At 43.3% G+C, this 17,382-nt stretch overlaps 1 protein-coding gene across 1 annotated transcript; it reads right to left on the minus strand.

Annotated features, from left to right (window-relative positions):
- Positions 1-1,590: 1,590 nt before the first annotated feature.
- Positions 1,591-15,844, minus strand: LOC306790122 (stereocilin; the record flags this gene model as incomplete). The annotated part of the gene is made up of 28 exons (XM_079286239.1): positions 1,591-1,749; positions 2,419-2,516; positions 2,756-2,904; positions 3,295-3,437; positions 3,537-3,692; positions 3,992-4,161; positions 4,273-4,444; positions 4,551-4,641; positions 5,238-5,440; positions 5,928-6,063; positions 6,149-6,231; positions 6,379-6,502; positions 6,682-6,740; positions 8,085-8,234; positions 8,570-8,746; positions 8,824-8,862; positions 9,848-10,030; positions 10,128-10,260; positions 10,662-10,777; positions 11,096-11,282; positions 11,369-11,535; positions 11,762-11,887; positions 11,981-12,043; positions 12,134-13,021; positions 13,185-13,764; positions 13,859-13,883; positions 14,539-15,648; positions 15,745-15,844. The coding sequence occupies 28 exons, from the start codon at positions 15,842-15,844 to the stop codon at positions 1,591-1,593; spliced, it is 5,787 nt and encodes a 1,928-aa protein (XP_079142365.1).
- Positions 15,845-17,382: the final 1,538 nt, after the last annotated feature.

The raw sequence follows: 17,382 nt of genomic DNA on the forward strand, positions 1-17,382 counted from the left end.
GATCTCTCTCTGTCTCTCTCTCTTTTTATTTTTAAAAGAAATATGCACCATGTGAACACAATTACTGCCACAATTAATTATTATCAGAACTACACAACACAGAATTAGACACCTCCTTGATTGATATTGCTCTTTAGTGAGGCTGATTCTTTAACAGATGTACAATGACTTAGCATTCCCAGAAAAACAATTGACAGGCTTGGGGCCAAGGGGGTGTAATGCCCAGGTGATAGTTGCTCCCTGCTTGGTAATCATCCTGCTGAGAATACCTGTGGTGGATCCCATTTAAGGACCTTTCAAAATCAGTTTCATTCACAAAGCTTTTAAATTGTTTTTTTAAACCGTAAAACATACAAAAGCACTTGAACATCAGTTTTCTTGTTGCCTTGAAGACGGGTTGCATATTATTTGTTGTTTTGCTCCTTAAAGTCTCAAACCTGAAGGCTTAAAAGCGCCACTATGTAGTATGTAGTTGTACCAGTTCAGTAATACTATTGCACAGGCTGACTGTAAGTATTGCGTTTTCTTCACTCATCTGGAATGCAGTACCACACTCAAGAAATGGAAAATACCTGCATGCATGTATCCTCAGACAGATACAGCAGGCTTGTCAATAAATCATTCTGGTATTAAATCGTACCCCTCACTATTACGTCTTTCATGTCAACACATTTTTAATAATCACGTATGCTCTCACATATGCCACACAATACATAAACTCTTATAGAAGTTTAAAAGGTTTATAATTGAGGAAACATACAGGAAGTACAAAAGATGCAGTCAGAGAGGACACGTTTTGTACTTGAAATCCACAGCATTTCTGTAATGAAATTAACAAACTTGGTCCTAGAAAGAAGAAGGTACATGGAGGTCACAGGTCCTGATGGTAGGCAGGTTATGTTACCAATGTTACAAGTAAAATAAGGAAGACTTTAAAAGGTATTTTATAGACCCCAGTGTCTGCAGTTTAAGGGAAATGTTTTCAGATAAATCAATGAAATATCATCTCAAGTGAGTTTGCTCACATATCTCATAGTTTGGAAAGCCCTTTGTCAAATAAAAATGAATCATTGCATTATTTTCGTCTGATTGCTCTGAAAAAAGGATATAATACAGCTCAAGTACATACATTTATTCACATATTGTCAAGCTGACATAACAGTGAAACATGTGCAGCAGAGCACGATCCAGAGCAATGTAAATTAAAGGACCAACGCACAAAGGGAACAGAACAGTTCAAAATATTTATTTGAAGTACAAATATGATGACACCAAGGGAGGTCAAGGGTTAATTACATGCGTTCCAGCATGTTAAATGAGTTGCCACAACAAGAGGCACAGAGCCAGTGACGATGTAGTAAAGCTGTCTGCTGCTGGAGCCGAGTTTCTCCCTGTGGAAGCAGACAAACAGAGCATTTATCATCACCTTATAAACACAACATAAAAATCTAATTGACGAGTGGAAACAAGACTATTAGGATAATAAAAGTATATGCACTCATAAAACACACTACGCGAAATAAAATACATATAACGGCCTCATTATGAAGGAGGTTATGAAAAGGACATTTTATCACCATCCATTTTCTTTCAAGACCCACCTCTCAGCTCCAGCAGGACGTCTCCTTCGTATCGAGCGAGTCCGACAGCGTGCCTTTGCTCCGTGTCCAGCTGAGCCCACTGGTCCCCAGTGACAGCCCACGCCTGCTCCGCACTCAGCCACGACATCTGCACTGCGCTGAACACCACCTGACAGACGCACAGCAAACACACATACTGACTTACTCATACAGGACACTTTGTCATTTGAGAGGAGGCACTCTGCTTGTATTTTATCACACTTTTTGGCATTTTGGACACTCTAAAAACATGTCTAAATATTAAACACACGCCACAATATTTAGGATACACTGTCTATATCAAAAGTATATGGAAAAAATGAACAAACACTGCATCAATAGTTATTATTGTGAGAAAATAAATGAAATAAAAAATATTATTTACATTATTTTCAGATAATCACAAAGCAGCAGATTTTATGGGAAAAAAATATATAAAATATCTGCTCATAGTTGTTAAAAGGTATTTTTCACAGCCAACGTTTTGACATTTAACAGTATAAAAGGTATTAATAACATGAATGATGGCCCATGACAGAGTGACAGTCAGCCAGCATGCACAACAACAGGACCCTGAAACTAGGCCGCCAAATGGAATTCAGCTTTAATTCATATTCTATTGATTCCTATCTTTTACAGTTCATGAGACGATAGGAAAAGTTAAATGTTATATCTTAAAATCGAACAATTCAGCCAAATGTTCCCATGGTGCTACTCATAGATGACTCTATACTGAAGCCAAACATTGTTCTGTAGGTTAACCTGAATGGATGGCCAACAAGTCATAGTTGAAACTCACTGCCATCTTTTTGGGTGACATCAGGGCGATGGCTTCAGGGGTGATTCCCTCCACTTGTTCTTGTACCAGAGCTGACAGCACCAGGTCCGCCAAGCCCACTGGACAGAGACACAAACACTGTCTAGTCAGATAATTAATGACCCTCATATCAAATCACAGGAAGTGTAAAAGTCTTCCTAAACTTTTAAACCCTCGGGATATTTTCAATTGCACCCATCCATCCAAAAGCTGTCATTCTCTCCTCGCACCCTCCTCACTCTTTGATGAAGAAAAAGATTACAAAAATGTTGACCATCAAAAACATTACACCCTCCAGGGATATCATATTCTACTGTACCTGCCAGTGTCCCAATTTCGGTGAAAACCTCCGGCCCCCAAGCACTGACTGGACCAAAGGCCTCAGATCTGGACAAACGGCTTGTCAACTCCTCCATCTGCTGCTCTGTGCATGGCAGGGAGGTCTCCCGTAGGAACAGGGCGGCCACACTGCAGTGTGAGGGAAATGATTTAGGACTTTATCCTCTTCTGGGGGTACGCAACATGTTTTATGAGGGTTGTGCTGCTAATAAATGTGCACCAGCCTCCTGCTATGCTTCTGTTAGGCGGTGAATGTGGTGGATGTGAAATCAGTTGAACACTCTCTGAAACCTCAAGCTTTAGAAGGATTGAATACGTTTTACCACTGCTACTAAGTACTGCAGGTTCAAAATGTGTTCATCTTTGTTTACGCTTGTCTTTGGTTTGATGCAATTTACCTGTATTTTATATATGTCACAGTGAATTTGATGACGCATTGCTGAGTGTGAGCCTTCTTTTAACAACTGTTGTTGAGTGTTGTGTGCGAGAGACAGTTTACACTTCATGCATTTGACTGACCTGAGGTTGTAGGGGCTCAGTCTTTTGATTTCTGATGGATAGAGACCACACATCAGATGGCCAAATGTTGCCAGATCAACAGCTGTTAACTGCTCCACTTTCAGTTTGCGTTTCCGCATCATACCTAAAATCACCGCTCTCATCTGCAACAAAAACAAAACAATAGAAATTGGAAAAATTAAAAACACACCAATGGACATGTTTTTACTTGATGTTTTACATCAGAAGGAAAAATTCCAAACCTTTTTAGGGCTCCAATCTGTAAGTGTCCCCAGATGTGCCAACACACCCAGATCAGTGAGACTGGCGTCCTGCAGGTCTCTTTCTCCCATCTCAGTCACCACAGGGCCCAGAGCCAGCACCTGATCCGCTCTCAGCTCTCTCACCGGGCTGAAGGACTGGATTGAGTGAAGAATCCGAACATGTTTTAACCACAGATTGTGTTGATGTTAAAACACTCCATGTTTTACTCAGCTGTCCTTGTCTCTTAGGGTTGGAGATGATCTGCCATGTATCTGACATCACAAGTCAAAATGTATAAGGATGATGCAATTTTAGCAAGAATTGTGTTGTAATGTTTAGATAGGTCTGATGGGAACGAGATCTGAACTGAGAGCTGCTGCACCACTTTGAGGAAACATGCTGACCTGATTTGATACATTCTTGGCTTCCTGAGGTCTTTCACAGTTGTACTGACCTTCCTGAGTTTCAGCCACAGTGCTCGGCGCTGCTCAGAGCTCATTGAAAGGTCCTGAGCGAAAACTTCTACGCACTGTTTCACATCCTCCTGCGACATACGGCTGAGCTGAGTGGATGTCCAAGCTGATGGAAACGTCCCTCTGATGTCTGCACAGCTCGGAACTGGCACTGCTCGAAGAGACAGCAGTGAATTCAGCGCAATGATAGGAATGAAAAACGTACACAAAGCATTACAGTATCACAACAGCACTACAAGTTACAATCAAATATTGATTGAACCTTTTGCCCTCCTGCTCCGTGCTTTGACAATGCCTCGAATGAGAGTCTGAGTCAGCCGTCTCTGACGATGCTGGTCCATACACTGAGTCACACAGACTCCACCCACCACACTGTCCTCCCAGCGACTTTGACCCACCAGGACCTGCTCCACTGTGTCTTTATTCAACACTGTCTGCACAGGGGAAACACATATCATCATGCCATGCCTTAAAAAAAAGTGGAAAGTTGAGTGTAATGAAATGAATTCTTTGCTTAGGTTGATGCGTTTGTGTGCTGACCAGCGGGATGGAGTTTATCTGCTTTGTTGAGAGAGAAAACACCAGCCTGCCCAAATGTTCCACATCCCCAACTTGCCATTTGAATGGCTCCCTGACAAACAAGTACACAAAGCTTAACATTACTGCTGTTTTATGTTATCCATATCTTAATCCAAGCGTGTTTTCCTGTCCGGCATTTTATGTATTGTAGACTTTTATTCTACCACTCTACACTAACAGGTGCAGAAGGTGTTTTGTTCCCAATAACATATTTATTTATGTTTATGTGTGAGGGACAACTTATCAATCATTACTTCCCATAAGATTCATCACTGCCTGGTCCGACATTCCCATCAGCCTCAGCTGTACTTTGTATTTAGCGCTAATCAGTGAATGGTAGCACGCAAACACGCCACACTTAGAAGGTGAACATGGTAAACATTACGCCAACTAAACCTCAGCCTTTTTTACATTCTCATTGTTGACATACTGACATTAGCATTTCGCTGAATATGGTGATAACAGATTAAAGTAAAGATCACTTTTTAAACTCCTCTGTGAAATATAACTGTTCCTGTTGTTTTTCTGCAGTCAATAAATTACTTTTTAGAAATAATGATGGAAATGAAGCTCTCAACATATTATTGACCCAGGTGTCACAACCACAATATGTCACCGTTTCTCCAGATGTTTTTTTGTTTTTTTTACCCGAGCAGGTCTTTTTGAGTGAGCAGCGCGCTAATATCTCTCAGCGCTCCTTCAGGAAGGCAGAAGCTTCTCATCTCCTCCAGCCGCAGAGCCAGCGCTCCTCTGTCCACCAGAGACAAACTGTCCCGGTCCAAGAAAGGCAGCAAAGGCCCCAGGACATCCAGGGTGGTGCCATCAATCTCCCCCTCAGCCTGATAGGAGCCCTGCAGAGCATCACATACAGTCAGGGATTTAACATTGATATGACTTCACTCATGTGAAAAGCTGTTAAGTGGATGAAGCAAGTTCTGTTCTGAATCTCTTTCTCCATCTGTTTCTCTCTTTGTATGTCTGTGTGTGTGCTTAAGAAGCCTGAACCAATAAATGTAGTTTGTTTTTTGTGCCCCATTAATGTGTTAATACAAATCAAAGACATGAGTCACCATCACTGACGCAACCGCTGATTTCATTTACCAGAAATAGCATCTCTGAGTCCCTGTTCTGAATGCTCATAGTGCTGGTTTATCATCTTAATAACCCAGAGGTTAACTTAGGATTTCTGTTTCAACTTAATGTTGTTTATAAATTACATGCACCAACTGGTGTCTGATCACATTTTTCTACCTGAATAAAGCAATGTGTCAAGTCCTGCACATTGTGTAAGAATATTCAGTGAATGCAGTATTTGTGTAGTTCATGTTGGTCTTTTACCAGCTCAGTTAAGGCCTTCTCGGCTAAATTTGTCTGCTTGTAATGTGGCATTCTCAGGAAATCAGCAAAGTGTGCCTGAATGTGGTCCAGAATGGCCCTGAAGGATGCATTGGAGAGGTCCTCCAACATCGTCACGCTGGAAAAGAGCAGAGCAGAGGCGTGACTGTAGTTCACTTTGGATAAACTGTGAAATAGTTCACGTTTAGTCAGGAGACACTTACGGTAGAGTGGCAGCAAACCCAGGACTCAAAGCACTGAGGATGATTTCAGGTTGTTCCCTCAATTCATCTACGATACATTTTCGCTGGTAACACAGCCAAAACACATCTGAACTTGTTAGAATGAAACATGATTTTGTATTTTGATATGTAAATTTATAAACAACAAACGAATGAGTCTGGTATAAGAGACTATAAAGAGTTTGAGGAGTGTTAAAGTGTTTGATCCTCACCAGAGCAGGTCTTCTGCCTCCAGGCAGCTCACTAACAAACTGAAGCAGCTCCACAAAATCTGTATTGTTGCTCCAAAGCCTCAGCAAGTCACAACTCATCCCACTGGAAATATGACCCAGATCCCTACAAGTAAAGTAGAAGTTGTTATTTAAATAGTTTGTTGCGTGAGCATCAGACCTGAAATTGACTGAGACTTCTGAATCTTTAATTCCGTCTGCAGGTAAAATTACTGAATGATTAAGATTAAGATTAAGATTAAGATCGTAGATCTGAATGCTCTGGTGCAATACATCCTTACTTACCTCACCATCCTGCTGGTCATGTTTTTAAATTTGTGGATCTTTTTGAACAAAAGCTGAGCCTGTCCAGATAAAAAAAAGAAATGGCGTCAGACCCGGCATTTGACATAACATTTTAATAAAATAAGTTAAATTAAAATGTAGTTACTATAAAATTGTATCTGTATTTTTTTTCTTTGCATGTTTTAGCTCATTTTAGACACGTGTGTTTGCACACAAGTCCGACCAATATTTTCTCACATTTTGGCAAAAGTGTGAGTATTATAACATACTGAGTGTACTAGAAAAAGCAAAAAAGTTGCTTATGCTGTGTGAATCTGTTGGTCCTGTTTCAGAGGATGTTTTGAGCCTCTATGAGTGAGTGCTTTCAACTGGGTGAGTGTTCGATGCTTAATTAAAGCTTTTGGCTGAAATATCACTTTAAGGATGTTAAGTGCAACACTTTGGTCCAGAGCAAGACATTTTCTAAATGTCTCTTCAAACTGCTGTGAAAGTTGATATTCCCGGTATTTGGCATCCTAGAAATTCACAGAGGATTGATCCTGTTTTTAATAAGACCATCACCCTCCCTTTAAAACAGCGTTCGGCTAAAACATTCATGTTTCCCAGAGGATGAACTGTCTCCATTTGAACAGCCCATGAACTTTCATTTTGTGCTATTCTCAGATCAAGACCGGAGTATTATTCTCAGAATTTAAAAGTTCATTAACATGAGGTTGAGCATCAGACTCACCACTGGTAAAACTCTAAAGAACAGTAACATTCTCACTCTATTGTTTATTCCATCCAACTGTTTCTTATTTATGAACACTGACACTTTTAGTTTTCTTGAAAAGCAGTTCAACTCAGCTTACAGACGGAAAAACACTGGTGGTATATCACTGATACGACTGCACATTAGATACCATATCTTGTACATGTGTACAGTGGCATTCATTTCACACTCTAATCTCGCAAAATATTCCTCAAACTGACTATAAAAGGATATTTAACACAGGGTGCAGAAGCATTTCACTTTAAGGTTATTCAAATACAATGTTTTTATATCAAGTGTCACCGACCGAAAGGGCACTCTTTATTGATTTGACTGAGGTCTTGTTAGGCCAAGAACTGGAGGTGAAACACATTCTTTGCTGTGACAAAATCCCTTCAGGATAGCCATTATTAATTGATGCTACACTCCTCCACACTATTGTACTATCCAAACTAATTAGCTTGATGGCAGCTGATGCGTGTGGAGTATTAATATCCTGAAAGGCTCACTTGAAGCATATCCAATGAGTTGCAGATTAATGGGACCGAAGCTAGAACATTTTCTTCTTTAGTCAGAGAACTGCCAACCTATTGTTGTCATGTCAATGCAGTGTGAAGTAGCACACAAAGGTAGGTTAAAGGCAAATGTGCACCTGCTGTGGCGACCAGCGTATGTCTCTGTACAGGCTGACATCTCTCAGGATTGTTTCTCCATTTAAGGTTTCTGTCAACTTCCTCAGAGGGACGAACGGTAACAGACAGTTTGCCTGCTGAGTGATGTTCTGCAAGTATCTGTGCAGAGCCTGTTGACACACAAAAACACTGTACATTTAAACTTAAAAACCTTAAAAGGCAACACAAATCAGATTGTATATATGTGGATGATATGAACACTCTCTGGAAACATTGTGCATGATTAGCATGGACACTACATTAGATTGGATTAATGCATCTCAGGCCACAGTTTTTGGTTTTTACTCATTTTCCATGAAGTTGGATCTGTATAATGAGATATGATCCTATGCACCTCTATTGTGTCAATCTACTCATGTGACAACAAGGTGAGCCACAGCTAATTGTACGGAGGGATGAAAAGATAAGAGAAGCGTCGTATGAAGACAGAGAACAGCTGCGTCACCTCCTGCATTGCATCGTATAGCATGGCTCTGTGGCCGGGCTTCAGCTCAGTTAGCAACATCTTCCAGCACTGGCAGTGTTCAGCTTCACTGATCTCAGGCCAATGGAGGTCTTTCAGCACAGCAGGAGAGAGACCAGAGAGTAACGGCTTCAGTCTGCACAGTTTTTCCATGGTGAGCTGGCAGGAAGAGAAACACAGTGATGAAAGTGCAGTTGGCTGAAATTCAGCAACAAACTATTTTTGAAAATACTTACAGAGGTGTCCTTTGATATCTTGAACAACATTTGAAAAGCCTGAGGAAAGTATTCCAAAAATGAACACACACGCATACAAAAATATACAAGTGTTTCATATTTATATATTTTGGTCACATATTCAATCAATGTTTATCGTCTTCTTTTCTCGAGAAACTTGGAAGTTAATTAAGGCGAGACACCTCAGGCAAAAACATTGTTTTTAACGCTCTGGTCAATTTTGACATTTTGGGCTGTTTTGCTTTCAGAACATGTCTTCTTTCAGACTAGTGGAAACAGCACATCCATAATACACATTTTGGTCGTTATTTTACGACTTTGTTCATCTGTGTCTGTAGATTTCTCCTAAATTGACCAAAAGTTAGCATTAGATAATCTCTCATTTGCATATTTAAACATACAATTTCAGAAAACTTGTAACACATAAAACGAATTGTCTTCATGTAAGTCTAGTGATATATATATTAGTTCACCTTTAGTGTCATTTTACAAAACATATCTGGATGTTTTCTCAAAAGGAGTATTTTCTCAGACTCCACTTCAGCAGCACTTACACACACCAGACTTCAGCTTCATTCCCATCTATATATTGAAGGCTTGTTCATAAATCATTCACAATCTGATTTATAGAACATCTTCTTCATAAAAACAAGGCAAACATTGTCTTTTTTTGAATGTATTGTTTTATGGCTGTTGACAGTGCTTTCTGATTTATGAGGTGATAAAAAAAACCAATCCCAAATTCCCTGTGTAAAAACCTTTGACCCTAATATGTCAACAACATGAATCAAGAATTTTGAACTTGGCTTCATCCAATGTTCAGATTTCTGTTTTGGAAATGTATGCAGATAAGCACATACCGGTATTTAATAGCTAATGATAAGATAATGCCTAATTTGCATATCTAAACATTCATTTTCAGAAGACTTTATGGCTTACTAATATCTACTATGGTAGCAATTAACAACTTCATCAACGAGAACAATGACAAGAAGTCACAAAGAAAAACAAATTCCCTGCTAACCTCTGCTGGAGAATATCTGTGTAATCCTGGTTGTGAGAGGACTTCCAGGAGCAGCTGTGAGGGGAGCGACAGCAGGAAGGAAGCTCCTAACTGAGGTAACAGACCGCTGAGGGCAGACAGCTCTGGGGGAGCCATGCTGCTGATGTTCAGGGTCTCGACAGCTGGTATCAACCAAGAGGACAGCTGTCCATGAAACACAATTAAACAGAGAAAGACATCCAGGATGTGAGTGGTTTGAAGCAGATTCTCTGCAAAAGGCTAAAGAACATGTACTGCTTACCCTGCCACTGGTACTGATGAAGCCCTTTGACATGCACTGAGCCAGCTGCTGCCAGAGAGCCGAGGACACGGCCGAGTCCTGAAGAAATGAACCCAGTTCCACTGGATCCAGGTAACATGCAAGGACCCCTAACCTGTAAAACCACACAATAACCTGTCACTTTTGTCTCTTTTTGGCATTTTTTCTTCACAGAATAGTAGACAGAGAATGAGGAGAAAGAGAACTGAGGTAATTGTCCTTACCTTGTATCGTCCCACACATCAACACCTAAACAAACTATGACCGAACTCATTGGTGCCAATCTTGGATGTCAAGAAATAGTCTCTGAATCACCTGAGGGGTCATGTCAACAGGGGACAACATCTCTCTCAAGTATATCAAGCATGAGATGATTAAACCATTTAGTTTAAAAAATAGCACTTAAGCTCTGAATATGAACCATCACTGTGGAAACACATTGGAGTGCTGTCCATCAGATGACTCACCTTTGATGTCTTATTAAGTGATCACAAACACAGAGTATCTGGGCCTCACCTCGGTATGTTATCACTGGTCAGATTCCTCTGCTTGCTGAAGAGGGTCCGGAGCACATGGCGCCCCCTGACACCATCCAGACTGCCGTTGCCTAGCAACTCTACCAGAGGAGTAAGCTAAAGGAGACGAGAGATAGAGTGTTAAAACATGGAAAAACTAAATGCAACGCACTGTTTCTTCAAAATATCACATAAGAGTTTATCTGGGTTGAGACAGGCGACTGTGATCATCTTTTATACTCATAAATCCATCCTCTGGTCCTTGTGTCCTGTGTGGAAGCATCGGTTTCTCTACATATTTATTTTGATTTTGTCTGTATTTTGTCATCTGTACAAATGTAAGAACCACAGTGAATTGCTTTACTCATCACCTGACCTTGTCTGAGATTACTAACGTCTGTGAGAGAGGTACAGCAGGTATGGAAATATTTTTACCTGTTGTGATGTCAGTTGCTGAAAATGACTGACTGGCAGGTAAGGCAGAAGCGGGAGGATGGAAATGAGAAAGTACGGTGGCCATGTAGGGACATCACCCACCACACTCGACTGCAGGAGTCTTTTTACAAAGGCCCTTTTCTGCAGTGACTTCATCTCTGAGCTGTGGTCACGAATGGCTGTCAACCTAAAGAGTAACTCAGAAGCTGTTAGCATCAGGACAGTAAGATATATCAAAACTAAACGCAACTGTTTCTTGTGTCGGTGACTCACACGCTGCCGTTGACTATCAGGGAGGCTGGGAAGCTCATGATGTCAGAGACGGACATGAAGGGGATGAACTGAGACAGGTCCACAAACAATTCCGGGGTCACCCGGGGGAACTTATGGATGAAAGCAGAAGTCATTGTTTCCATGGCTTGCAACTCTTTTTGAGACGCCTGACAGAGAAAACAAAAGAGCGGGACAGAAAGCGATTGTATTCAATGTGGCCCTCTTTAACTATGCATGGGCTGTGACATAGATTCAAATAAAATAGATACAGCACAAGAGAGCACAATAGAGTAGAACTGTAGTCAACAGAGGGATTTAACCCTGCACAGTTAGCTTAATATAAAATGGCAACAATAGTCCACTCAGGGTTTTATTGGGAGTTTGAAAACAAACCTGGCCGGTTTCAACTTGTAGCTGGTCCCAACTTTGATGCATATGGGAGAGAAATCTCTTGACAGCATCTTTTTCAGCAGACATAACTAGAGTGCGAATGCTGTCTCTTGGCATCTGAAGGTACTCCTGTTGAGATAAAGTGAATCGCCTGAATATCAAGTTCAGTGAACTGATCTGTTGTTGAAGTTTACATTTGAATGTTGCTGCACAGGCCACTACCTGCAGCAGAAACCTCAGAGCAGATGAGTTGTCGTCCCGCTGGATGAGGTCCCACAAGACAGGCTGATGTAACAGCAAAAACAAGTTATTCACTCTTTGCATAGTGTGTGTGAGAGTGTGTTTGTGTGTGAGTGCGCCAGTCAGCTATCTTACACTGAAGCAGCTCAGGAGATCCTCTTTTAGAGTGACGTTCTGCTCTCTGCGGAGGAAGACTCCCACGGTGTGCAGGACACTCGTGGAGGCTTCTGGTTGCAGTGTGGCCCAGGAGGTGTTGTCAAGGAGACTGGAGAGGAGGATAGCCTGACCCAAACCTTGTCTCGCCTCTCTTTCCCCCTCATCCAGACCGGAAGAGAGGCCTACCATGAAGTCCAGGACTCGCAACACGTATCCCAGCGCCACTAAAAACCCTTCGCGCTCCCCTCCCTCCACCTCACACACACTCAGCTTGTGTAGAGCTTCCACCAGCAGTGGAGCCGGGTCCACACACAGCTGCGATGTGTCAAACTCATACGGAGCCGGGAGCATGTCAAAAAACCTCTGCAGGAGGCACTTCCTGCCCTCCAGTTCTGCCTGCAGATCAGCACAGAAATCAGCAAACTGAGGCACTGCTCTTATCAGCCGATTGAAGAGCGTGGCGTTCAGACAAATGTACTCTCTCAGTCCATGTGTCTGCTCGCAGAGCTCCAGGAGGGTGGAGTTGGTGAAATGATGCACAGCCCACGCCCTGTACTGACAAGTCTCATCAACGGTGTCAACACGGGAGAGGTCGTGGATTTTGGAGCAGTACGCCGCGGCCCAGCTGCCCTCTGGCAAGGTCTGGTGCGAGTCAGGGGACTGTCTTCCGCACACAGCTGAGATCAGGACGGAGTTGTTGGGCAGGAAGCAGTGCCTGAAGGCCTGGGCACTGAGCAACCTGTTGCCCAACTGGGCCACACAGCTCTCATCGAGGACCGGACTTTCTATCACCTCACCTGTCAGCTGCACACACAGGTCGTCTATACTTGTCAGGTTAAACAAATGGTAGTCCTTTGTCACTGCAGCCTGCAAATATTGAAGTTAGAATAAGTAAAAATTAAGCAGAAGGAATTATGAGTAAAAAGCAAGCAATGCACAAGTACTTATACACAGCATGTCCTCAGTACGCCTTAATGCCACCGATATTTAGCAAAGTTACCGGAAAACACGTTCAAAATGTATCAATTACCTGGTGTGCTCTCTGCAGCCAGAAAGAGGAGTTGGCACAGACCGTGTTGTTGAATTCATGGGCGAAGAACTCACTACAGACATGAACCCAAAGGAAGTCCTCCTCAGCAGCAGACAGGTACCAAGCTGCATCAGAGCACGTGGCATGCAGGTCGAGCCCCATCTGGGCCTCTGCAGGATTAACCGACCCGTTCTCCCCTTCAAACAGTTTACAGTAGAGGAACACAGTGAAGTTGGAGACGCCTGTCAAGCCTGGGATGGATTCATTACACGCTGCCTCCAGGATTTCTATAGAGGTGGAGTACTCAGTCTCTCTCTGCTGGTTGGAGCTCTCTCTCGTTCTCCCTGCTTGTGGCTGGTTGAGCTGGGAGAGATGAGGTGCGGTAGAGAGGTCGTGAAGGTGTTTTTGTTTGGAGATTGTTCGTGCAGAGGGGCCTTTCTTTGGAGACGATTGAGCCGGTCTTTGTCGTGATCTTAGTTCATCTGCTTCAGTGGGGGGGCAGGACAGGAATGGGAGTGAGCTTGGAAAACCCCGGGAGCCCAACGCCTGAGTGTTCCACGTCACGTTATGTCTTATCCCCCTACATGTGACAAAACAATGGAAGAAATGTGAATCTAATCATTTACTGTCATTTATGTGGACTGCAATCATATAGTGGTTTAAAATACCCTTACCATAAGATCAGCTGTCTCAGGTCGCCTTGAAAAAGACAAATGAAAAGCAAATATTAACAGAAAATCGAGTGGCAGAAAAAGCAACTGCTTCTGCAGCACACAACCATGCCGGGTGTACAGTGCAGCTCAGCTAACAATGCCCGAGATATAATGTTACGGGCATCAATGAGAGGATAAAGAGATTAGCGGGGCTAACAACAGATGCTTTCACCGGCCAGGATGATTATCAGGATTTTAAAGCAGTGTCAGTCACTGTCACTGTCTCTCCTGTAGCTTTCAGGTGAAACCAGGGCCAAACTTATGAGGCTATTAACAAGGGCTTTTCCTCCATGAATGACACTAAATACACTCTAAACTCTGCATGACTTACTTCTAAACCTAAAATACGTTTGAATTGACATGTTATTGAGTTAATAGCACACTATCTTTTCTCAGACTCAACCTCTGAAGCAAAGCTTTAAATGTTTCAACATGCAGCAGCATCTGCCATGTGAACTAACTAAAGGATGCTCTTTCTTAATTATTAAATTATTATGTAATCAGATTGTGTGTATGACTACGTGTAACGTAAACAACACTTAATGATGCCTGTTTTTGTGTGCAAAGCCACTTTTTTTAACTTGTTGTCTAATTTCAACGAGTTATTATCTCTTATGAGGCCAACTGCTCCACATACTCACCAACTGAGCATCGGCCCCGAGCATTGGGCTGCGGTACATCCACCAGGCTGCTGACATCATCAAGCAGCGCCATTGTAACTCGTGACACTTTCTTCCTCAGGCTACCGTAGACAGAACTACCCACCCTGTGCAGGAGGCCGCTCCTCAGCCCATCCAAACTCTGCACCAGAGCTACATTTGTCTGTGCCAAGTGGCCACCTCGCTCTCCTCCACCTGAACGGGATAACGCCTGCAGCAGGAAGCTTTGCATGGAGTCTGGGTCATCCTCAGCGGTCACCGCATCTTCCAGAGATGCATTTCCAGACAACCCATCCTGCCTCATGGCCTCAGGAAGCAAGCTGAAGGCCTTTAAACGTCCAAATACACTTGAGCCCCTACTGTGTTCAGCACCTTCCCCTGCTGGGTGTAAACTGACAACAGGCTTCCAGCTGCGTGTTTCTAGGAAACGCAGCAGCTGCTGAAGCCAGTTTACACTGAAGGCACAGTCACTACGACCCTTTAGAGCACAGATGAAGCCCTGCAGGCCTGCACTGGCCTGACCATAGGTCCCACTGAGCAGAGCCTGGAGTGCAGCTTCAAACACAGCGCTCAATGTCCTCCAGTTCTGAGATAAGAAAGTCAAGAGAGGCTGGTAGGACTGACGCTCTGACAGACTGATCAGACTCTGCAGCAGCCCCAGAAGCCAGTCCCAGTGAGGGCTTCCCCTCAGAGACATAAACCAGTCCTGCACTGTGACGCTGGGTCGGGGTGGGTTCAGTGCAGCACTCCCTTCAGACTGGAGGAAGTAATGCAGCACTTTCTCCCACAGCTGCTCCTCGTCCGCCGGTGCCTCCTCCAGCTCAGCACCCATCTCTTGGAGGTACAGAGAGATGTTGTAGAGGAAGCCCGAGAGACGGTGCCTGTCAATTGGCTTGTTTAATGAAGGCAGGTTCTTGCTGGGAAGTACGCCAAGTTTTTTTAGGCTCCCCATGATATTCCTCACCCAAGGGAGCACCGACTGGTCCTTGTGTGGTTCTGGAGGAGCTTTCTGAGAATTCCAGCCACTTCCTGTGCTCCATTTTGAAATGATCTCCTTAAGAATGGCACTTCTCTGGTCCTCCTTACCACCTCCTGAAAGAGTCCCATAAGAGACAGCTAGAGCTAGCAGCATGTATTAGTAAACACACAAATATTGCATTTAGTGAAACGTTTTGATTGCGCACTCACCTGTCTTCTTAGCGGATCCTTGTCCCAGTAAAACAACACAAACTATGATGCTTGTGAATGTAAGAGTGGCCATCCCTGGCCCTTTCTCTGCCATCTTCATCTCATGGCAGCATGCACAGTGACACAGTGGTGTCCCATCTTTCCCGTCAGGCTGTTTTTCCTGTTGATTTAACAAAAACCCTGTGTTTAAATGGAGGCTGTCTTTCTTTTCATTTCCAGCAACGCGGTAGACTCAAGGAGTAACGTATCTCAATTGAGAGGGGATATTAAACCTTAATGACTGGCCACCACGGCACCTTACCACTCTCACTGCTTGCTTCCACTGTGCTTCACTATGAGACAATGACGCAGGCTATAACAGGTAGGTTCTTATGTGATGTAGAGTGTCCAAAGAAAAGTTATGAACATGGGGCAAGATATTCATACACACAGTTAAATGCACAGTTCTTTAAGAGATCACAGTTTGACAAGAATAGCAAAGGATCTTTCCCTGTTTAAAGTATTTTAAATGTCAGTGGTAACTCACAATAATAACAAACAACTAAATAAAATAAAACTCACCAACAGTACAATGCATTAGCTTCTTTAAGTATCCTTTCAAGCTTCTACCAGCATCTCTAACTCGGCGGCGTCAACACACTCGGAGCTGACCTCTTTCTGAGTGGCACTCTGTTTCACCATCACCCCGACTTTCTTTACCTTTCACTCTCTCCTCCTGCACCCCTCCCACCTGGGTCCTCTCTCTCTCTCTCTCTCTCTCTCTCTCTCTCTCTCTCAGCTGTTTGGGGCTCTTGCTTTTTTGTCTCTGGTGTTTATGGTTGATGCCTATCTTCACGTTTCATGAGTTACGTTGACATGCTACCATATGTTGCTTAGCCATTTTCTATGACAATGTGCAGAAAAGAGAGAGAGCAGCTTGGGTACGACATGTCTCTCCATCTTTAAGGCCACTGCTTGTATTTAGATGTACAGTATTTTGGTTTATGTGTTCCCAGTTCAGTATTTTTGGGCCATCATGAGGCTGCAGGAAGGTCACAGCACTCAACAAGGTGCTCAAACAAGGTGAAAATCTGGATCATGTTAATCACACCCAGGATATCTATCCCATTCTCTAACTGTCCGATGTCTCCCACTGACTGATTCCCTATTGAGCCGTCTCTCATGGGACCCATCTTGTGACTCTGGGTTTGTTGGGGGTGTAGTCTTACCAACGGGGTCGGGCCAGCAGACTGTGCAGGCTGTCACTGTTTAGACACATCTATCCCTCGGTCAGGCAGACTTACAATTGAACCCTGTGCAAGGGCGCAGCAGCCGGCTCCCCAGAGTCAGACCACTGTCTGCAGGCCCTGAAACCCAAGAGGGCTGAGTGAAAGGACCACCCCCTCCCTCCACTTGCTTTAGCTGTATGATACTGTGGCCTGCACTGGGACAATGTCTTCCTCCTGTATTATTGATACAGCAGGGAACAGCGATCACTCAGTGCAACAGGGCTCGATTCACCACAGGAATATTCAATGAGAAACTGGATCCACCCCATATGTTCCTCTCTCTCGCTCTGCTGGAAACTCATGGCAGCAATCAGCTGGTGAAATTAGCTGTTGAGATTGGAATACTTGGTTTGAGTCCAACTTTTATCCC

This window comes from Melanostigma gelatinosum (assembly GCF_949748355.1).
Source record: "Melanostigma gelatinosum genome assembly, chromosome: 2".
NCBI classification, from domain to species: domain Eukaryota; kingdom Metazoa; phylum Chordata; class Actinopteri; order Perciformes; family Zoarcidae; genus Melanostigma; species Melanostigma gelatinosum.